Source organism: Suricata suricatta, chromosome 6, assembly GCF_006229205.1.
Source record: "Suricata suricatta isolate VVHF042 chromosome 6, meerkat_22Aug2017_6uvM2_HiC, whole genome shotgun sequence".
Classification (NCBI taxonomy): Eukaryota; Metazoa; Chordata; class Mammalia; order Carnivora; family Herpestidae; genus Suricata; species Suricata suricatta.
This window is the reverse complement of record NC_043705.1, coordinates 84,508,899-84,525,424: the sequence shown is the minus strand read 5'-3', so window position 1 is coordinate 84,525,424 and position 16,526 is coordinate 84,508,899. Positions and strand designations below refer to the sequence as shown.

At 50.6% G+C, this 16,526-nt stretch overlaps 2 protein-coding genes across 3 annotated transcripts; one reads left to right on the top strand and one right to left on the bottom strand.

Annotated features, from left to right (window-relative positions):
* Window positions 1-28: 28 nt before the first annotated feature.
* Window positions 29-3,578, top strand: PRELID1 (PRELI domain containing 1). Its single transcript, XM_029942778.1, has 5 exons — window positions 29-309; window positions 867-1,092; window positions 2,352-2,465; window positions 2,579-2,657; window positions 2,885-3,578. Exons 1-5 carry the CDS (start codon window positions 218-220, stop codon window positions 3,031-3,033), a joined length of 660 nt encoding a protein of 219 aa, XP_029798638.1. The 5' UTR covers window positions 29-217; the 3' UTR covers window positions 3,034-3,578.
* On the bottom strand, window positions 3,318-7,926 carry MXD3 (MAX dimerization protein 3). Of its 2 annotated transcripts, none has more exons than XM_029942779.1 (6): window positions 7,780-7,926; window positions 7,415-7,520; window positions 6,734-6,763; window positions 6,491-6,605; window positions 4,247-4,430; window positions 3,318-4,172 (listed from the first exon to the last, which is right to left on the bottom strand). In XM_029942779.1, the coding sequence occupies exons 1-6, from the start codon at window positions 7,847-7,849 to the stop codon at window positions 4,057-4,059; spliced, it is 621 nt and encodes a 206-aa protein (XP_029798639.1). In that variant the 5' UTR covers window positions 7,850-7,926; the 3' UTR covers window positions 3,318-4,056. The 2 variants fall into 2 exon arrangements, with proteins under 2 accessions (XP_029798639.1, XP_029798640.1); XM_029942780.1 differs by having other exon boundaries at window positions 4,322-4,430.
* Window positions 7,927-16,526: the final 8,600 nt, after the last annotated feature.

The following is a 16,526-nucleotide window of genomic DNA, read 5'->3' as shown; positions in this document are numbered from 1 at the left end:
GGGCGCCGGAAGTGCTGGGTACTGCGCGGCTGCGCCGGAAGTTGCGGGCGGCCCGACAACTCCTCATGGCGGCGGCGGCTACCTGGGCGCGGCGCGGTGGTGACTGAGCTGCGAGCCTGGCGGGCGTGCGCCGAGCCCCGGCCCGGCCTCCGCGTGCCCACCCCGGGCTTTGCACCCCTGATGCTGCTTGGGTGCTGAGCCCGCCCCGGCCGGGACGATGGTGAAGTATTTCCTGGGCCAGAGCGTGCTCCGGAGTTCCTGGGACCAAGTGTTCGCTGCCTTCTGGCAGCGGTACCCGAATCCCTATAGGTACGTGGCCCTGGAAAGAGCAACCCTACTCCCTCGCTGTTTGGATATCGATGTGTGGGGCCGGGAAAGACTTGACATCGAGTTGGAGGTAGGCGATCGGCGAAACCGTGGCCGTCGGTAGGGTAAGAAAATTGTATCCGGGAAGCGGCCAGGCCAGGCCTGCAAGGTAGTGCAAGGAGGCTGGACCTTGAGGCTGTAGTCCAAGGTTCTCTCACGTTGGAGAGACAGGAAGAGGCGGCGGGACCGGAGTTGGGAGGGATCTTGAGATTGGAAATTCGGGCGCTGGCCAACTCCAATGCCTGAGGCATTCTCCACGGGTGTAATAAATCGTGAGGTCCAGTCCCCGCTGGAATCCGGTCAGCGAGGGGGCGGGAGTTGGAATTTGCCTGCGGATAGGCTCAAAGCACTCTACATCAGGTCTGAGCCACACCACTTACCATTGCAAGTGATAGTGCCAAGTTTGGGGAAGGCATGGCCATTCCGGGCCAGGAGGCTTCAAATGGGAAACCCAACAGGCAGTATGCTTCCGAGAGTCACCTTTACTCTGATACTTGCAGCAAACATGTCTTGACGGAAGACATAGTGCACCGGGAGGTGACCCCTGACCAGAAGCTCCTGTCCCGGCGTCTCCTGACCAAGACCAACAGGATGCCCCGCTGGGCGGAGCGACTGTTTCCTGCCAATGTTGCTCACTCGGTGTACATCCTGGAGGATTCTATTGTGGACCCGCAGAACCAGACCATGACCACCTTCACCTGGAACATCAACCATGCCCGGCTGATGGTGAGACTACCCTCCCTTTGGTCCCCTAGAAGTAGAAAGTACCAGGTATCTATGGCTTAGGGAGCCAACGAAGGAGCTTCTATGGTCTGGGGCAGATCTGGGTAACTAGGGAGTGATAGCTCTAAAGTATAAATTCAGATGATCTTTTCAGCTGGTTAGCATCTCTAGACCAGTCTTTTAAGTCATTCATACTGAGGGTACCTGTTCTTCCACGTTGTTTCAAGGACTAAATAGAGTATCCTCACTGTGCCTGGCACCTGTATAGTTTGGGCCCACAGGAGTGATGCTGAGGGAGGGCGGTGGTAATTCTCAAGCAGGAATCCATCACGCCACAAGGAATTTCTTTGTGCCTCAGAGGGGAGAGGATCTGGGCCCCTTGCCCCATGATTAGAGGAGTTCTGTCATGTGACATTTATTAAAGACATTATTAAAGACATTTATCTGTAATGGATTTCTGCCTGAGATTTTGGAGGAAGAGGTTCATATACCTTTTGATTTCTTGCACATAAAAAAGCTTGAAAATCTATTGTTAAATATAGTGCAGTATCTTCTCTCATGTGAATATTCTAAAAACTTTCAGAGAATGCTTCTCAGCTAATCTTTACAGTGACCCTGGGAAGCAGGTATTACACAAAGAGGGAAGCGAGGTTCAGAGAGGGGAAGTGTCCTGCAAGGGCACGGAGTGAGCAGGCACCTTGATGCTCTCCCCTAGAGTTTTCTGAAGGCTTCAGAGCAGACTATCCTAAGGGGATAACCTGTGTTTTTTGTAAGTTACAAAGATAGTGAGCCAGCGATCAAGACATCTCTTTTAAGTGTTTCTTTTGGAAGTACTGGTGGTACACTTCTCTGAAAACGGGAGGGAGCAGTGACAGGAGCTGTGACAATTGCCAGATTTCCATTTTTATTTCAACTGCCAGGGAGCTCAAGAGCTGCAGTGGGTGGAAGGCAGGCTAAAAGCACTGCATAGAAAGCCACCAAACAAAGTCCAGGGCCAGAACAGAGCTGGAAGGCACTTTACTGATCTCGAGTCTATATGCCTTTTAGTTTGAAGAGTTAGAGGAGAGGTTTTTGAGAGCAAAATGGCTTTTTTAATGTTCTTGCTCTCTTCCTTAAATGCAGACTGGGAATACAGTAAGCTAAAGAAGTATTTTCATTTTATTGCCTTGCCTTGTGAAAAAGAGGCAAGGGATCAAATTGATGTACAAGTTTGGTAAAGTGAAAGAGTTCCAATGATTGTGGTTGGCCTGATTCCCGCACAGGTGGTGGAGGAACGATGTGTTTACTGTGTGAACTCTGATAACAGCGGCTGGACCGAAATCCGCCGGGAAGCCTGGGTCTCCTCTAGTTTATTTGGTGTCTCCAGAGCTGTCCAGGTGAGTAGCTTTGTGGGGGTGCTGGGTCTTTGGGGTCCCAGGCATTTGGCCCGAAGTCTTCACTAGGGATCAGTGAGAAGCTCCAGATCTTCCCCCTTTTCTTCTTTTGCCAGGAATTTGGCCTTGCCCGGTTCAAAAGCAATGTGACCAAGACTATGAAGGGCTTTGAATACATCTTGGCCAAGCTGCAAGGTGAGGGCTCTGGGCACAAAGAGAAGCTGGGGTCAAGTCCTAGCTGCCCTGATTGGTGCGGAGTCTGTGGTTACCACCACCCCACTCTAAGCCTGGGACTCCTCATCTGTCCCCTGGGTCACCTACTACCCTTCCGATGGGGCCTGGCTCAAAGAGGGTGGAGGTCATGGAAGGGTGATGAAGTAGGTCGTCTTAGCATCCTCTGAAGCCCCGGCCCTTTGTTGCAGGTGAGGCCCCTTCCAAAACCCTTGTTGAGACAGCCAAGGAAGCCAAGGAGAAGGCAAAGGAGACGGCACTGGCAGCTACAGAGAAGGCCAAGGACCTTGCCAGCAAGGCAGCCACCAAGCAGCAGCAGCAGCAGCAGCAGTTCGTGTAGCTAGCCCAGGCCCTGGTGCGGTAGGACACCTGACCACCCGGCTCAAATCCCTCTGCCCTTTCCCCCTTGTACTTTATTATTAAAAGTCGACTTCCAGCTCTTGCTATTGCCTGGGTGGTGGGTTGGGGGTGGGTGTCCCGTTTGGCATTTACGTGCACCAGGCATGTCTGAGCTGGGCCTCCTTACTCCCGCATCGGGCAGCTGAGGACAGGCGCGGAGAGGTGCAGGGACATACCCAGGGTCACAGACAGCGTGCAGATGCAGTGGTAATAAACACTAGACTGTAAGCTCCACGAGGGCAGGGACCTTTATTGCATTCTCTGATGTGTCTGGAACAATACCTAGCAGATAACAGGCACTCAATAAATATTTGTTGAATTCAGTCAGCCCTAGCTCTGGAGTCAGAAAGCTTTAGTTTGAATCTTGACTCTGTGCTTTCCTGGCTTTGGACCTCAGGCAAGCCACCTCACTCAGCCTTGTCCCGCCTGTGAAGTGGAGACAGCCTCCAACTGTGAAGATTAAAGGGACTCTGCTGGTATGGTCAACAGTGTTAGTAATGGCTCCTGATCTCACTTCCTCTTTTCCAGTTTGTCTCGGCTGGGTGTTCCCCGTTTTTATTGGGTAAGACCACATACAGGAAGTTAGTAAAGAGGTTTTTAATGAAAATACAGTATCTGGGACAAAGGCCAGAGGGCTTTGTCTAGGAAGGAATGTGAGGGTCCAAGAGGCTTCCTGCCCACTTGGGGACAGCAGAGCCAAGTGCTACAAAAAAGGGCCTGGAAGAGTAGCCCAGGCCTAAGTTGCCTGCCCCACAGGATTCAGGGGAAACCCAGGCTCCCCTCCCCCAGGAGGGATAGTTGGCAGCCAGCGGCAAGGTGAGGGGCAGGCACCTATTCCCACACAAGGGTCCTTCTAGTCCATTCCAACAGGTGACTCCAAGCAGCCCCTGAGGCTTGGGGAGGGCTCCTGCCGGCAGAGTGGAGAGTAGTCTCAGGGTGGAGGTCCACTCCGGGACGTTGAAGGTCATAGCCAGGTGCTGCTGCTGTGTGAGTAGCTGTGCTCCTGGCCCGCGACAAAGCCCCGCAACAGCTCAGCCTCGCTCCCGAACACCAGGCTCTCCACGTCCACCTCGGCCTCCTCTGCACAGGGAGGGGTCCAGTCAGCAGATGCAGCCCACCCCATCCATGCGACCCCTCAGCTTCAGGGCACTCACCTTGGTCTGAGTCCGAGCGCTCCGACGAGAGGCCTGAAGAGTCCAGGCTGTCCGCCCGCGGCCGCTCCCTCTCACCTGGCCCTGCCAGCTCCCGGAGCTGCTCCAGCTGCTGCTGCAGGCTCTGCTGCTTGCTGCGCAGCTTCTCCTTGAGCCGCCGCGCCTGCTGCTCCTGCTCCTCCAACTTCTGCAAGTCCCAAGGGAGCAAGGGGCTGTGGGGTCAGCTGCCTGTGGGCTCGGGGCTCAGCCCACCACCACTCAACATTGACTGCCCACCTCTGACAAGGGGCGTACTAAATCCAGGCCCCAGAGAGCTCCCGCCTCTTCTAAGCCAGCCCTCCTGCCCTCTAGGCTGGTGTAAAGGGCCGTGAGCACTCTTGTGTTGAGTTGGGGAGGGAGGTGCCCCAATCTCAGGCCCTCAGAGCTCCGTCCAGTGATGTGAAAGGAGTCTTGTAGTGGCGAGCAGCAGAGATTGGGGAGGACTGTCACACACGGGCAAGTGGGCACCACAGCTCAAGGTAGCTGACCTTCAGGTACTAGCCAGTTAACAGCCATCTACACACAGGCTTGGTGCTGCCAGACATCCTCATTTCTCTTAAGAGAAGCTGGAAAGTCAGACTTTTTTGTGTCAAACGTCCTTTTACATGCTGCCAACTAATTTAAATTTTTAGAAGACTACAGACAAAACAAAGGCTACCAGTTTGTAACTCCCAAGCAAGACTCTCCCAGGAACCTTGCGGCCTCAGCATTAATCCAACTTAAGCTCCACCATCCTGAGTTCCATGGACTGGAGGGCCAAGGGTCCTACCAGAGCCTTTGGTGGGCAGAAGCCTGCATTCAGTCAACAAGGGGAGAACTGGATGAGGGGACATTTGTACTAGGTATAGAAGGATGAGCAAGAGCTGCCTAAGCAAAGACGGAACAGTAAGAAGCAGCATAGCTGAGGGAAACTGAGAAGAGCATAGTGAATTCAGCTTTGCTGGGGAGGCATAGGGATATGGGAGACCAAAAGCTGACCAGTGGCAAGGCCTGAGTTGTGAAGGCCCTACAGTTTTGCAGGAACTGAGACTGTCCTGTCAAAAGCCATGGAATGTTTCCAGCAGTAGACCTAAAAAGAGCAATGTGCTGCAAAGAACATTCTAGGGCAAGATGGAAGACAGCCTGGAGAAAGAAAACAGGAGGTAGGGAGTACAGCAGAGGCGTGATAGGACTTCAAGGGAGGAGCAATCCTCAGCTCCTGCGCACGAGCCAGCCAGCACCCAAGGGGGCACACATCATCCCAAGAACCATGCCAGGCAAGCTCCATGTGAGAAATGGACCTGTTACCTGGCCAGGGTGTTCTTCAACAGAGTGAGGGGGTGCAGGCACTATGGGGCAGTGCTGACATTCCCTGCACCATGATTTACTTGCTGCATAAGCACATGGATCTCTACAACCCCTCGTGCCTACAGTAGGGCCTGGTAGACAGGTGCTCAGTAAACACTTGGAAACTGCAAGTCAGGGAACTTGAGCCTAGGTTATGATTCTGCCTCTCATTAGCTGTGCTGCTTGATCCTTAGCCTGCCTGTGCCCCCATTTCTGCCTCAGTTAAAAAGGCCAAGAGGGCAAGAAAAGGCCTCTTGTTTCCAAGGCCACTGCTGGTCCACTCCCTAACCTCTCATTGGCGGTGGGGAGGCTGGGGAGGCTGGCTGGGGCACACCCCACTCCTGTCCTGTCCACCAGGGGGTGCTGAGCTTATTAGCCCAGGCAGTGGAAGGGCCCTCGGAGGATGGGTGACTGACTTCCTCTTTCCCCTCTCCTGACCTCTGGAACTACTTTTCAAAATGGCATCAGAACAGAGGGTTCAGAACAGGCCTTAAAGGATGGGAGAGTGGGAGAGTAAAAACCAGCCCTCTGCAATTCTAGGGACCCTGACACATGACACGTCAATATTTTCAACAGACATGCCCTCTTTACAGAGGAGGACAAAGTCCAGAGAGGCTAAGTGACTTGCCAGTTAGGATGAAGTGATAATAGCTGTAATAGCCATGAACATTTACTGGGCAAACTAAGTCTCATAACAATCCTTACTTTCTGCTTTTCTTCCTCTTTAACACACATGGAAGCTAAAAGCACAGAAAACTGTCCCATGTCACACTGTTGAGCTATGATCTCAGGCCTCTCTCCCCAGTTCCACTCAGCCCCACCCTATTATACCTCTCATGAGTTCTGGTAGGTTGGCCCCAGGGTGCAGGGGTAGCTCCATACCTGGATATGCATCCTGGCCCAGCGCAGAAGGCTCAGTGTGGTGTACCGGGCACAGTCAACCCCCAGGGGCATCTGCTGTTTTAGCTGTTCCAGGCACCGCTTCAGCTGGGCCCTCCTGCAGGGGAAGGGGTCTGGAGGGCAGTGCCAGCCCAGCCTTGCTGGCCAGAGGGACAATAGGGAAGGGAAGGCCAGAGGGAGGTGGTTCCTGGGGCCTGGTGCTGTCAGGGCACAGCTGGGACTCACCTGCGCTTCTCCAGCTCGTTATGCACAGACCTGCCAATGCCAGGGAGGATGGGGTGAGGGGGTGTCAGCTACTACCACACCCTCAGTCCCAGGGACTTAAAACCCACTATAGTTGTCTGCCCCAAACTAGCCCAATGTGGGGACCTTGTGCCGGGCTTGGGCACTGGAATCCCCAGGCAGAGAAAGAAAACTGGGCCCAAAGCTGAGAGGCCTGCCCAGGAGGTTGTGGTGTCCAAATGAGCCCACCTACCAGCAGTCAGGAAGGGCTTCCTGGGCAGAGATGACAGTTGAGCTGGGCCAGAAACAAGCTATCCAAAGTGGGTAGTGGAGGGAGAGGCATTAAAATTGGAGGGAATGGCATGTGCAAAGGGTTGAGACGAGAGAAGAGGAGGAAGCCTGCGGGAGAAATCGAGTGGAGTGAGATGTGAAGTGTAGAAGTGTGAGTGGAAGGACCCTGAAGTGTCCTATTTATAGTTCCTGACACATCAGGGGTGCTCAAGAAATAGACCCTGGAGGAATAGAGAGGAGTGAAGAGATGGCAGGAGAGGTCTGAACTGCCTCCACAGTAAAGGATCTGGCCTAGAAGATGCAAGCAACAAGGAGGAAGTGGGCAAAGGTGAGGTCCCATGAAGGATGGGACCCATCCCCCATCCTTTCCCCACGGTCCCCAGCCCTCCTCACCGCCCACTGTCCAGCGTGCCAGAAGCTTGGGGGGATCGCTTCCTCCTCCTGTAGACTGGGCCCGGACTGCGGTGAGGGCACAGGGACGCGTAGCCGTGCTCAGCTTCTGCCAGAGAGAGCCCCTGCCCGCTTCAGGCCCAGGCTGGTCCCTGCTGGGGCTTGCCCTTGGCAAGGCTCGGTCAGGGAAGAGCTTTTGGCGCCAGGGCCATTTTCCCAACCCCACCACCCGTGGACACCCCTACTCCCACCTCACCAAAGTGAGAAAGGGTGCCTCAGGGTTACTGCCTAAGGCCATGCATGCATCCTTCCAGCTGGGAGCTTAGGCAAGGTTGCGGCCTGGAGTCTCGCCAAGGGTTCTTCCTCACCTCTTTCGCGGCGCTCTAGGAACTCGGCCGCCTGCAGCAGGACCTGGATATTGCTGGCCACCGGTTCCATGTCGGAGACAGCTGGTGGCGGGCGGGCCTAAAGTGCTGGCCCGAAGAGAGGCAGCACCACTTTTGTTACAATGTAACTGACACGGTGCAACAAACACGGGCCCAGCCCCGCCTCCCGGACACCCCGCCCCCGGACGGCCCTGTTCTTGGCTCCGCCCCTCTGGAAAGGGGCCAGGGAACCACCGCCTACTCCACGAGCCCGTCCATCCCCTCAGACTCCCAGTGCTGCCACGGGCACTAACTCTGGGCCCAGTATTTGAGCGAGTCCCCAGGTTGAAGGGGGCCGCATCTTTCCCATTTCGCTTAGCGACCCCACACCAACTCCTTGGACTATCGGGGCCTCAGTTTCCAGCCCAGAGCTGATAGTGTAGGATCTGCCCCTAGAATGTAGTCCGGGGACCGTGGCCTCTGGGAGGCCCCAGCTCAGCTGCTGCACGTGGGCACCACAGAGGTGGGGCCAGCAGGCACCTTTGCCCATTTGCCCATTGCCTACGGTGGCTTGCTGTCGTCATCTTCGGGGCGGGGCCGAGGAGCTTCTGAGGCACTATTGGCTGCGTGCAGCCCCTCCTCCCCCTCCGCTGGTCTACGTGTTCAGGCGGGAAAAGGAGGTTTCAAATTTGAAAACCCGGGCGCTTGGGCGGGGTTGGGCGGGAACAGAGCTGCGGTGCGCAGGCGCCAGGGGAAGGGGGCGCCGATCCAGCTCCCAAGGCTCGGGGAGGGGGGGTGTCTCTGCCCTAGCCTGCCTTGCCATCTGCCCTCGTAGACCCCTGTTAGGCCTCAGCTTCCTATTGTGGTGAAGGGGAATGGTCTCCTGGCTCCTCCCCCTCATCTGCAGGGACACTATTGTTATTATGAAAATGTCAGTAAGGTACCAATTTTCCAAACCAGGCCATACTCTTGAAGCGGGTGACCTAGCTTGCAGGGGAGCCCTGGGTTCTGAAGCCAACAGGGTTGGGTTCCTCTCCTGTCCCTGCTGCTTCTCAGCCGTGTGCCTCGGGAAGTGATCCAGCCTTTGCCCATCCATGCCCAGTATGTTGCAGCTGACTTCAGATGCAAGTTTCTTCCTCCCAAGAGACCCTGGTTGCAGGAGTTCAGGAGCACTTCTTTAACGTGACTTTTTAGCTTTCTAAAGGAGTATATGCAGTGACTTCTAAGGGCAGCACCAGGTGTTGCCACACCTGCAGGAACAAGGACAATCCCTGTCCCTGTTGGAGACAGGGTGGAGACAGGATGATTAAAGCAGCTGTTTCAGGGTAGAGAAGCCAGGCTGGGGCTGAGTGTGAAATGGAGAGGAGGGAGGAGGAACTAGATTCCCGTATTAAGAGACACTCCTGGGAAACATGATACAAAGCAGCCAGTCCTTGAGGGGAAGAAACCTTCAGATTTCTCTAAGAGTCACTCCTAGAGGAACCACTGACATGCTCAGCCAAACTGCTAAAACTGTCCATCCGTTCACCCATTCATTCATTCACAAGATACAACCAGAGCAGTTACCGGATCCCAGGCTCTGCACTGGTTACTGGAGAATACAAAATGGACAAAACCAGACAAGGTTCCTGCCATTGCAGAACTCACAGGCAAGGTAGAGAGGGATTGACATAGTAATCACACAACAGAATTACAGCTTCGGCAGGTCCTCATAGGAAAAGACACATTGTGAAGGCAAGTTCTTAGGAGCATTTGTCCTAATCGAGGTGGTCAGAATTCCACACAGAGGAGCAACAGGTGCAAAGGCCTGAGGTTAAAAAGAATGTATGCAGACCAAAAGAAGGCCAATGTGGCCAGCATACGGAAAGCGAAGAGCACAGTGCAGGCTGACGCCAGACAGGCTGGCAAGGCCCACAATAGGCTGACTGGTTCTCTAAACCCCCACCCACAGTCAATTATGTCTGAAGAAAGGATGCCACTAGGCTTATGAATCAATTTCCAATTTTATGTCACTAAAGTCAGTACCCACACAGTGCAGGCACAAACATACTACTCAGACATCTAGGACCCAGGAGGTCCAGCTTGGAGTGGGGGTGAAGATGGCAGGGAGGGATTCTGAAGGAGGAGAGTTCCAAGAAGGTGGCGGCAAGGCACACTTGAAGAGCTAGAGACACTCCCAACTAGAAGTTGTGGGAAGTGAGAGCAGTTGTAAGGACACCACAGGGACCACAATGAAGAGGGGACTTCATCCTAGAAGTCACAGGTAGGATTCAAGCTAGAACAGCATGGAGACTAAGGTCAGGGCTCTTATGAATATGCATCAGGGCCACCTGGCGGCAGAGGGAGGACAGGAAGCAACACCACCCAGGAAACAGGGCAGGTGGGGGGATGGGGAGGGAAGTGTCATTTTCCTCTATCTGCTTTTAAGTTTTCTTTTTATCATGGTTTTCAGCTGGTGGCTTCGATACACCTGGGTTGATTTCTTTGTATCTGTCTTGTTTAAGAATGTTGTGAGCTTCTGGAAAGTTTTTCAGTCTTTATTTCTTCTAATATTTTTTCCTGCCCTATTTTCTTTCTCTTGATCCAAATTTCATGTATGCTCCCAGTTTAATATATCAATGCTAAATGATGTTGTGTGTTCTGGTTTTGTTTTTAACATTTTTTAATGTTTATTTTGAGAGAGCGAGAGGGGGAGAGAGAGAGAGAGAGAGAGAGAGAGAGAGAGAGAGAGAGAGAGAGAGAAAAGGCAAGAGAGAGAGAGAGAAGGAGAGAGAGAGAGAGAGAAAAGGAGAGAGAGAGAATCCCAAGCAGGCTCTGCACTGAGCCATCCAGGCACCCCCTCAGGTTTTTTTCTTTTAGTCTCCCTGGTTCAGTGTGGTAAATTCTATTTATTTGTCTTCAAATTCACTTATTCTTTCTTCTGTAACATCCAATTTGGTGTTCAGCCTATCCATTATGGTTTTGATTTTAGCTACTGGACTTTTCAGATCTAGAATTTCCATTTGGTCCTTTTTAAAAAGTTTGCTATCCATACCCTAGGATATCTCATTACCCTGTGTATCAATTTCCTAAGGGCATAACAAAGTACTATAAAATGAATGGCTTGAAACAACGGGAATGTATTCTCTCACAGTTCTGGAGGTTGAATGTCCAAAACCCAGGTGTCAGCAGGGTTAGAGGTTCTGAGGGACCATCTGCCCCAGGCCTCCCTCCTCACTGCTGGTGGCTGCCAGCACTGGCCTTCCTCGGCCTGCAGACGCCTCGCGCCATCTCTGCCTCTGTCTTCATGAGGCCTCTCCTCTGTCTCTCTGAATCCCAGTTTCCCTCTTATGAGGACACCAGTCACTGGGTTAGGGCCCAATAGCACTGCCTCATTTTAACTTCCCTAGTTATATCTGTAAAGACTATTTCCAAATCAGGTCACATTCTGAGGTCTGGATAGACAATAATTTTTGAGAAATACTCTTCAACTCATTATACCTCTTCTCTATCCCAATTATTACTCTTTTCCAATTATTTTATATATTTATAATCATTTATGTCCTTATCTGCTAATTCCAGTAACTGGGTTTTTGTGGAACTTCTCTACTGACTGTATTTTCTCTTGATTATAAGACATGACAGGAAGCAAGAAAACGTGCTTAATTTTGTAATTCTAGAACATAAACGTGAGGAAAAATAGACTATAATTCTATTAAAGTGTGTGTGTATGTTTGTGTGTCTTATAGATTTTCCTGAGAGACCAAGTCCTTGCCTATCTGATAGAACAAACACCTTATGATTCAGATTCCTCTCGAGTAGAGTTTTGTGAGGAATTTACCTATCTGGAGTAAGAGTGAACACAATCTACACAAGACCACGTCCTTTCTTCCACCAACTGCAAGTTCAGGGAATTCTCAAAACTGATGGGGAGGATTTGCTAGGACTCACAGAACCCACTTAACGCTAGAATACTTACTGTGTACAGTGTATTATACAGTTTAATACAGGAAAAGGATACAGAGTAAGACTGACCAAGGAAAGAAGCTCAGAGTCTGGGGAACTACGAGATGGAGGACTGCCAGGCCCTCTCCCCTCTGCAGTCAAGACATGTTACCTTCCCAGTGCTGATGTGTGACAATACACACAGAGTACTGCGCACTGGGGAGGCTATTCCAAGGCTCAGTCTCAGTCTGGGGGGCTCCATTACATGGACATGATTAATGGAGTCCCCATGTGGTTGATCTCATGTCTCCACTGGACTGCTACCATGAGCCCCAAAGCCTCACCTTAAGTCACATGGTCATCCCCTGTCTAGCCTAAGGCCTCTGGGCAAACAAAGATCGTCTTCCAAGAGTTGAGAGCAGAAGACAGAAACCTCTTCTGCAGTGAAGGTAAATGCCATCCTCATCTTTGGCCAAGACTCTTACAGCAAAATAATTATATTCCCTACGGTTTGGAGGGCCCAGTGTGTAGGTGGAAACAGATTTTAAAAAACAACTATTATAAAGCCACTATATACATTTTCATATTTTTGTCTTAATTATTCATTTCCCTCCTTGTATCTTATGATAAACTAATGCAGAACTATTCAGCTCAGAAATTAGCTGGTGTTGGGGTGTCTGGGTGATTCAGTCAGTCGACCATCCTACTCTTGATTTTGGCTGAGGTCATGATCCAAGGGTCACAGGACTGAGCCCCATGTAGGGCTCTGAGCTGAGGGAGCCTGCTTGGGATTCTCTTCCTCTCTCTCTCTCAAAAATAAAATTAAAAAGCAAGAAAAGGCCTTTATAGAAAAATTTTTAAAAAAAGAAAGAAAAAGAAGAAATGAGCTGACATTGAAGTAAATACAGTGCTTTCTCAGGCCAGTCATTTTCCATCTGTGTTACTTCCTAAGGAGGCCTTAACTCAATTTCTGAATACATCTATCGATATCAGTACCATAATAAGGCCCAGTGATATACCCCATCTTAGTGTGCTGGGAGACGTGTCCTGAAAAGCGCTGGCACATTACTAGAGTCCCACTCAGCCATCACCAATTGACTTAGTCCATCATCACATTGTGTGACTGAAATATCATCTCCCAAAGCGATACCATTCAGGTTTGCAGACTCCCATTCCATTTTTTTTTTTTAGGTTCCAAGAGCAAGAGTGGTCTCACAGCAACATGCATCTCCACCATTTCAGGCACCTGGTGGAACTGGGCTAAGAGACAACATCACTGGCTCTCTCCAAGTGCCAGTGCCAGCCTGCATTTCCCTCATCGCATAAGCCACTCGCTCCTTCACCCTCAGCTACCATCCCTCCACTTCTCCACTGATACCCTAACTTTTGTACCTTTGGAAGAGGGTTAGCTTTGGCCACTGCTGGTCCAGGTTGCCAGAAGAAATACTAGTCTAGCATACACGTCCCTCAGGCCTCTTCCATGCCGGGGGGTGGAGGGGTCGACTACCGGGGGCAGAACTAAGGTGAAGCTGTCTGTCTACACCACTCTGCAGTACAACTGCATTCAGTGGCAGCCCCGAGTGGATGGGGTGAAGACAAAACCTACTCCATCAGACCCTTAGCAATTCTGACATAAAGGTTTAAAGGTATAGTTTCTTACTTAGGGACCCCCCCTGCTTCTGGCACCTGCAGGTGCAGGCCTGGTCCCGGGACCACCGTATCAGGTAGGACAAAGGAAGCTGAGGTGATGTGGGAAAATTTTAAAAAGTACAGTGATACCAGCATTCTTCCCATTCCCTCTTCTCCAAATCCTCTCCCAAAAGCAGAGGAATCTGTCTAGTGGGGACCCTCCCTTGGCCTCATGCTGATGTGAGCACACACTCATGGAGGTGTGTAAGCCAGTCCTTCATGCCTTTATTTCCCTGTTTTAGACACACACACACACACACGTTTCAGTTGCCTGTCCAATTTTCCAACAAACTATTCCTCTGAAACTTCTATCCCTCTGTCTACTATTGGCCATTAGGGGCTATAAAATGTGTTCCTTGGAAGACATATGACCTGACAGTCCATGTAGTTCTCATATTTTATTGCACGCTGAGCACTCACATCTACCAGAGAATAGTCTGAGCCTAGAACAGAATAACTGTCTGTTCCTGTCGCGATCCATCTGTGCCACCCCCCGCCCCAGGTCTACTGGCACCAGTCGAAATTGTCGGATACATGGTGGCTACTGCCTGTAAGTCAATAAAAACCCAAACACAGGGCTTTTACCTCTGTTCAATTCTTCCATAATTGCTAGAAATACAGCATACAACTCAGCCCAATGAACTGATTTGTTTTGACTCTCTTCATCAGGAAGCTGTCCATTTACCATTGAACTGCCCTCCAGAAACGAAGCACTCTTTGTTGGTCAATGGAACGCTTTTCAAGGGGGCACTGCCTGAGTGGTCACAGGATCCAGCAGCTACTAAGATGGTTCCAGAATCAACCATAGAGAAAAAGAGGCTCCCTACTCATGAGTACTTCCTCTCATTCTCCTGGTGGCCTGTTTCTATATAAAATATTTCCATTTTACGATGGAATACTTCTGGGCATTACCCTCCCCATTAAAGTACTCCCTCAACATCAATCAAGGCACTGTGGGTAGTTCAGGTTTCAAAGTTACTTTATGTCCTTCAGTCACAGGGAAAATCTCAAAGTCCAATAGTAACTATCTCTCAAATGGGAATTTTCTGGTCACAAATCCCAGCAATGGCCACTAGGTGGCACTCACGGGCTTTTGCCATAAGTTCCAGTAGGCTCCATATGGGGTTGTGTTACAGCACAATTAACAACCAGAATGGGCTTGTGCAATCTCACTGATTCCCATTTAGCATGTCCAATCAATATTGGTGGAAGGGCAGATTTCCATGCCACCTGTTATAGAGCACAGGCAGAGCAGATTTAGTATAATTCTTAAAGGCCCTAGGATTTTTGGAATGTAAAAAATAAAAAAAGCACACTGGCTCATCTTAAAGTCACCACCCTGCGCTACCCCCTAATGAGAATGTCAGCCCGTCTCTTGCACCTTTGAAACCAGGCACTGACTGCACCTCTCTAGCTATGAAAGTCCTAGATCGCATCTGGGGTCCTAGATAGCTTGTTTGGTGTACACAAACATGCTGTGTAGGGTAGCCACCTTCGTGAATTATCTTGGCTACTTCTTCTGGATACCTCGCAGCTTCTCCATCAGCACCTGCCGCCTCGCCTTGCACTTTCATGTCATGCAGAAGACTTCTTTCCTTAAACCTCATGAACCAAACTCTGCTAGCTTCTGACATTTCTTCTTCAGCTTCCTCACTTCTCAGTCATCAGAGTTGAAGAGAGTCAGGGCCTTGCTCTCAGGCTTTGGCTTAAGGGAATGTTGTGGCAATAAGGCTGTTTCACTTTCTTATCACTCATGTGTTCACTGTAGTAGCACTTTCAATTTCCTTCAAGAACTTTCCCTTTGCATTCACAACTGGGCTGACTGCTCAGCACAAGAGACCTCGCTTTCAGCGTGCCTTTCTCACTCAGCTGAATCATTTCTAGCTTTTGATTTAAAGTGAGGGACCATGAGACTCTTCCTTTCACTTAAACACTCAGAGGTCACTGCTGAGCTCTTAATTGGCCTAATTTCAATATTTCGGTTTCTGGGAATAGGGAGGCCCAAGAAGAGGGGGAAGAGCAGCTGGTTGAGCAGTCAGAACAAACACAACATGTATCAATTAAGTTCACAGTCTTACAGGGGCAGCAGTTCTTGGCCCTGCCAAACAATAGTTACAATAGTAACATCAAAGAGCCATGACCACAAATCACCATAACCAATACAATGATAATGAAAAATTTTGAAAAAGTCCAAGAATTACCAAAATGTGACACAGAGACAGAAAGTGAGCAAACACTGCTTAGAAAAATGGCACCAATGCTCAACACGGGGTTGCCACAAATCTTCAATTTCTAAAAAAACTCTGTTTCTGCAAAGCAAAATAAAGTGAAGCACAACAAAATGAGGCATGCCTATACAAACTCAACCCCAATAACAATGTTCCTTGGGGAAGCCAATCTGTTCATCCCAAGAAAATGGCAGGGAACCAAGAAGTCCCCCAGTGAGGTGAAAATTTTCATGATAGTTTTGATTTTGTATAATTATTTGACATGCACAGCTATTTGGCACACTTTCTCTACAGAGGTGAAGCAAGGGCTGTTCTGTTCCATGGAGAGACTTCCTTGGTGGTTGACAAATTCAACCTTGACAGAGGCCGGGTCTTGGTAAAGCCCAAGGGTCATAGTTTTTACAACTACTATCCTGCCAGAAGTATTTGGGTTTTTTAAGGGACCGAGCGAGCATAAGCAAGGGAGAAGGGAAGAGGGAGAAAGGGATGGAGGGAGAGAAAGGAAGACAGAGAGGGAGAAAATGAATCTCAGGCAGGTGCCAGGCTCAGCACAGAGTCCAACATGGGGCTCGATCCTATCACCCTGGGATCATGACTTGAGCTGAAATCAAGGGTCAGGTGCTCAACCAACTGAGCCACCCCGGTGCCCCATGCCAGAAGTATTTGGAAGGTCCTTTTCAGTTCCTCCAGTTTGCATTCAGGAACTAAGGGCTATCACACCAGCTGCTACCAGGTTTCACAGACAGAATCTTTAACGCGATAGGCATCATCTTTCTTGAGATCCCCACATTTGCCAACGTGCCTGACTCGCCAGGAAGTGATCTCCTTATTACCCATAGGCTTGAACCTCACGGGCCATCAAACAAGCAACAGGCTGGCTTTGGCCGGCACCTTCTCCACAGGTGCTCA

Coding starts and splice junctions, on each gene's coding strand:
- PRELID1 (XM_029942778.1), top strand. CDS start 218: ATGGTGAAGTATTTCCTGGGCCAGAGCGTGCTCCGGAGTTCCTGGGAC. Junction 310..866: donor CGGTACCCGAATCCCTATAG/GTACGTGGCCCT, acceptor TGATACTTGCAG/CAAACATGTCTTGACGGAAG. Junction 2,658..2,884: donor CATCTTGGCCAAGCTGCAAG/GTGAGGGCTCTG, acceptor CCTTTGTTGCAG/GTGAGGCCCCTTCCAAAACC.
- MXD3 (XM_029942779.1), bottom strand. CDS start 7,849: ATGGAACCGGTGGCCAGCAATATCCAGGTCCTGCTGCAGGCGGCCGAG. Junction 6,764..7,414: donor GGCACGCTGGACAGTGGGCG/GTGAGGAGGGCT, acceptor TGGCATTGGCAG/GTCTGTGCATAACGAGCTGG. Junction 4,431..6,490: donor GGGCCAGGATGCATATCCAG/GTATGGAGCTAC, acceptor TGGGACTTGCAG/AAGTTGGAGGAGCAGGAGCA.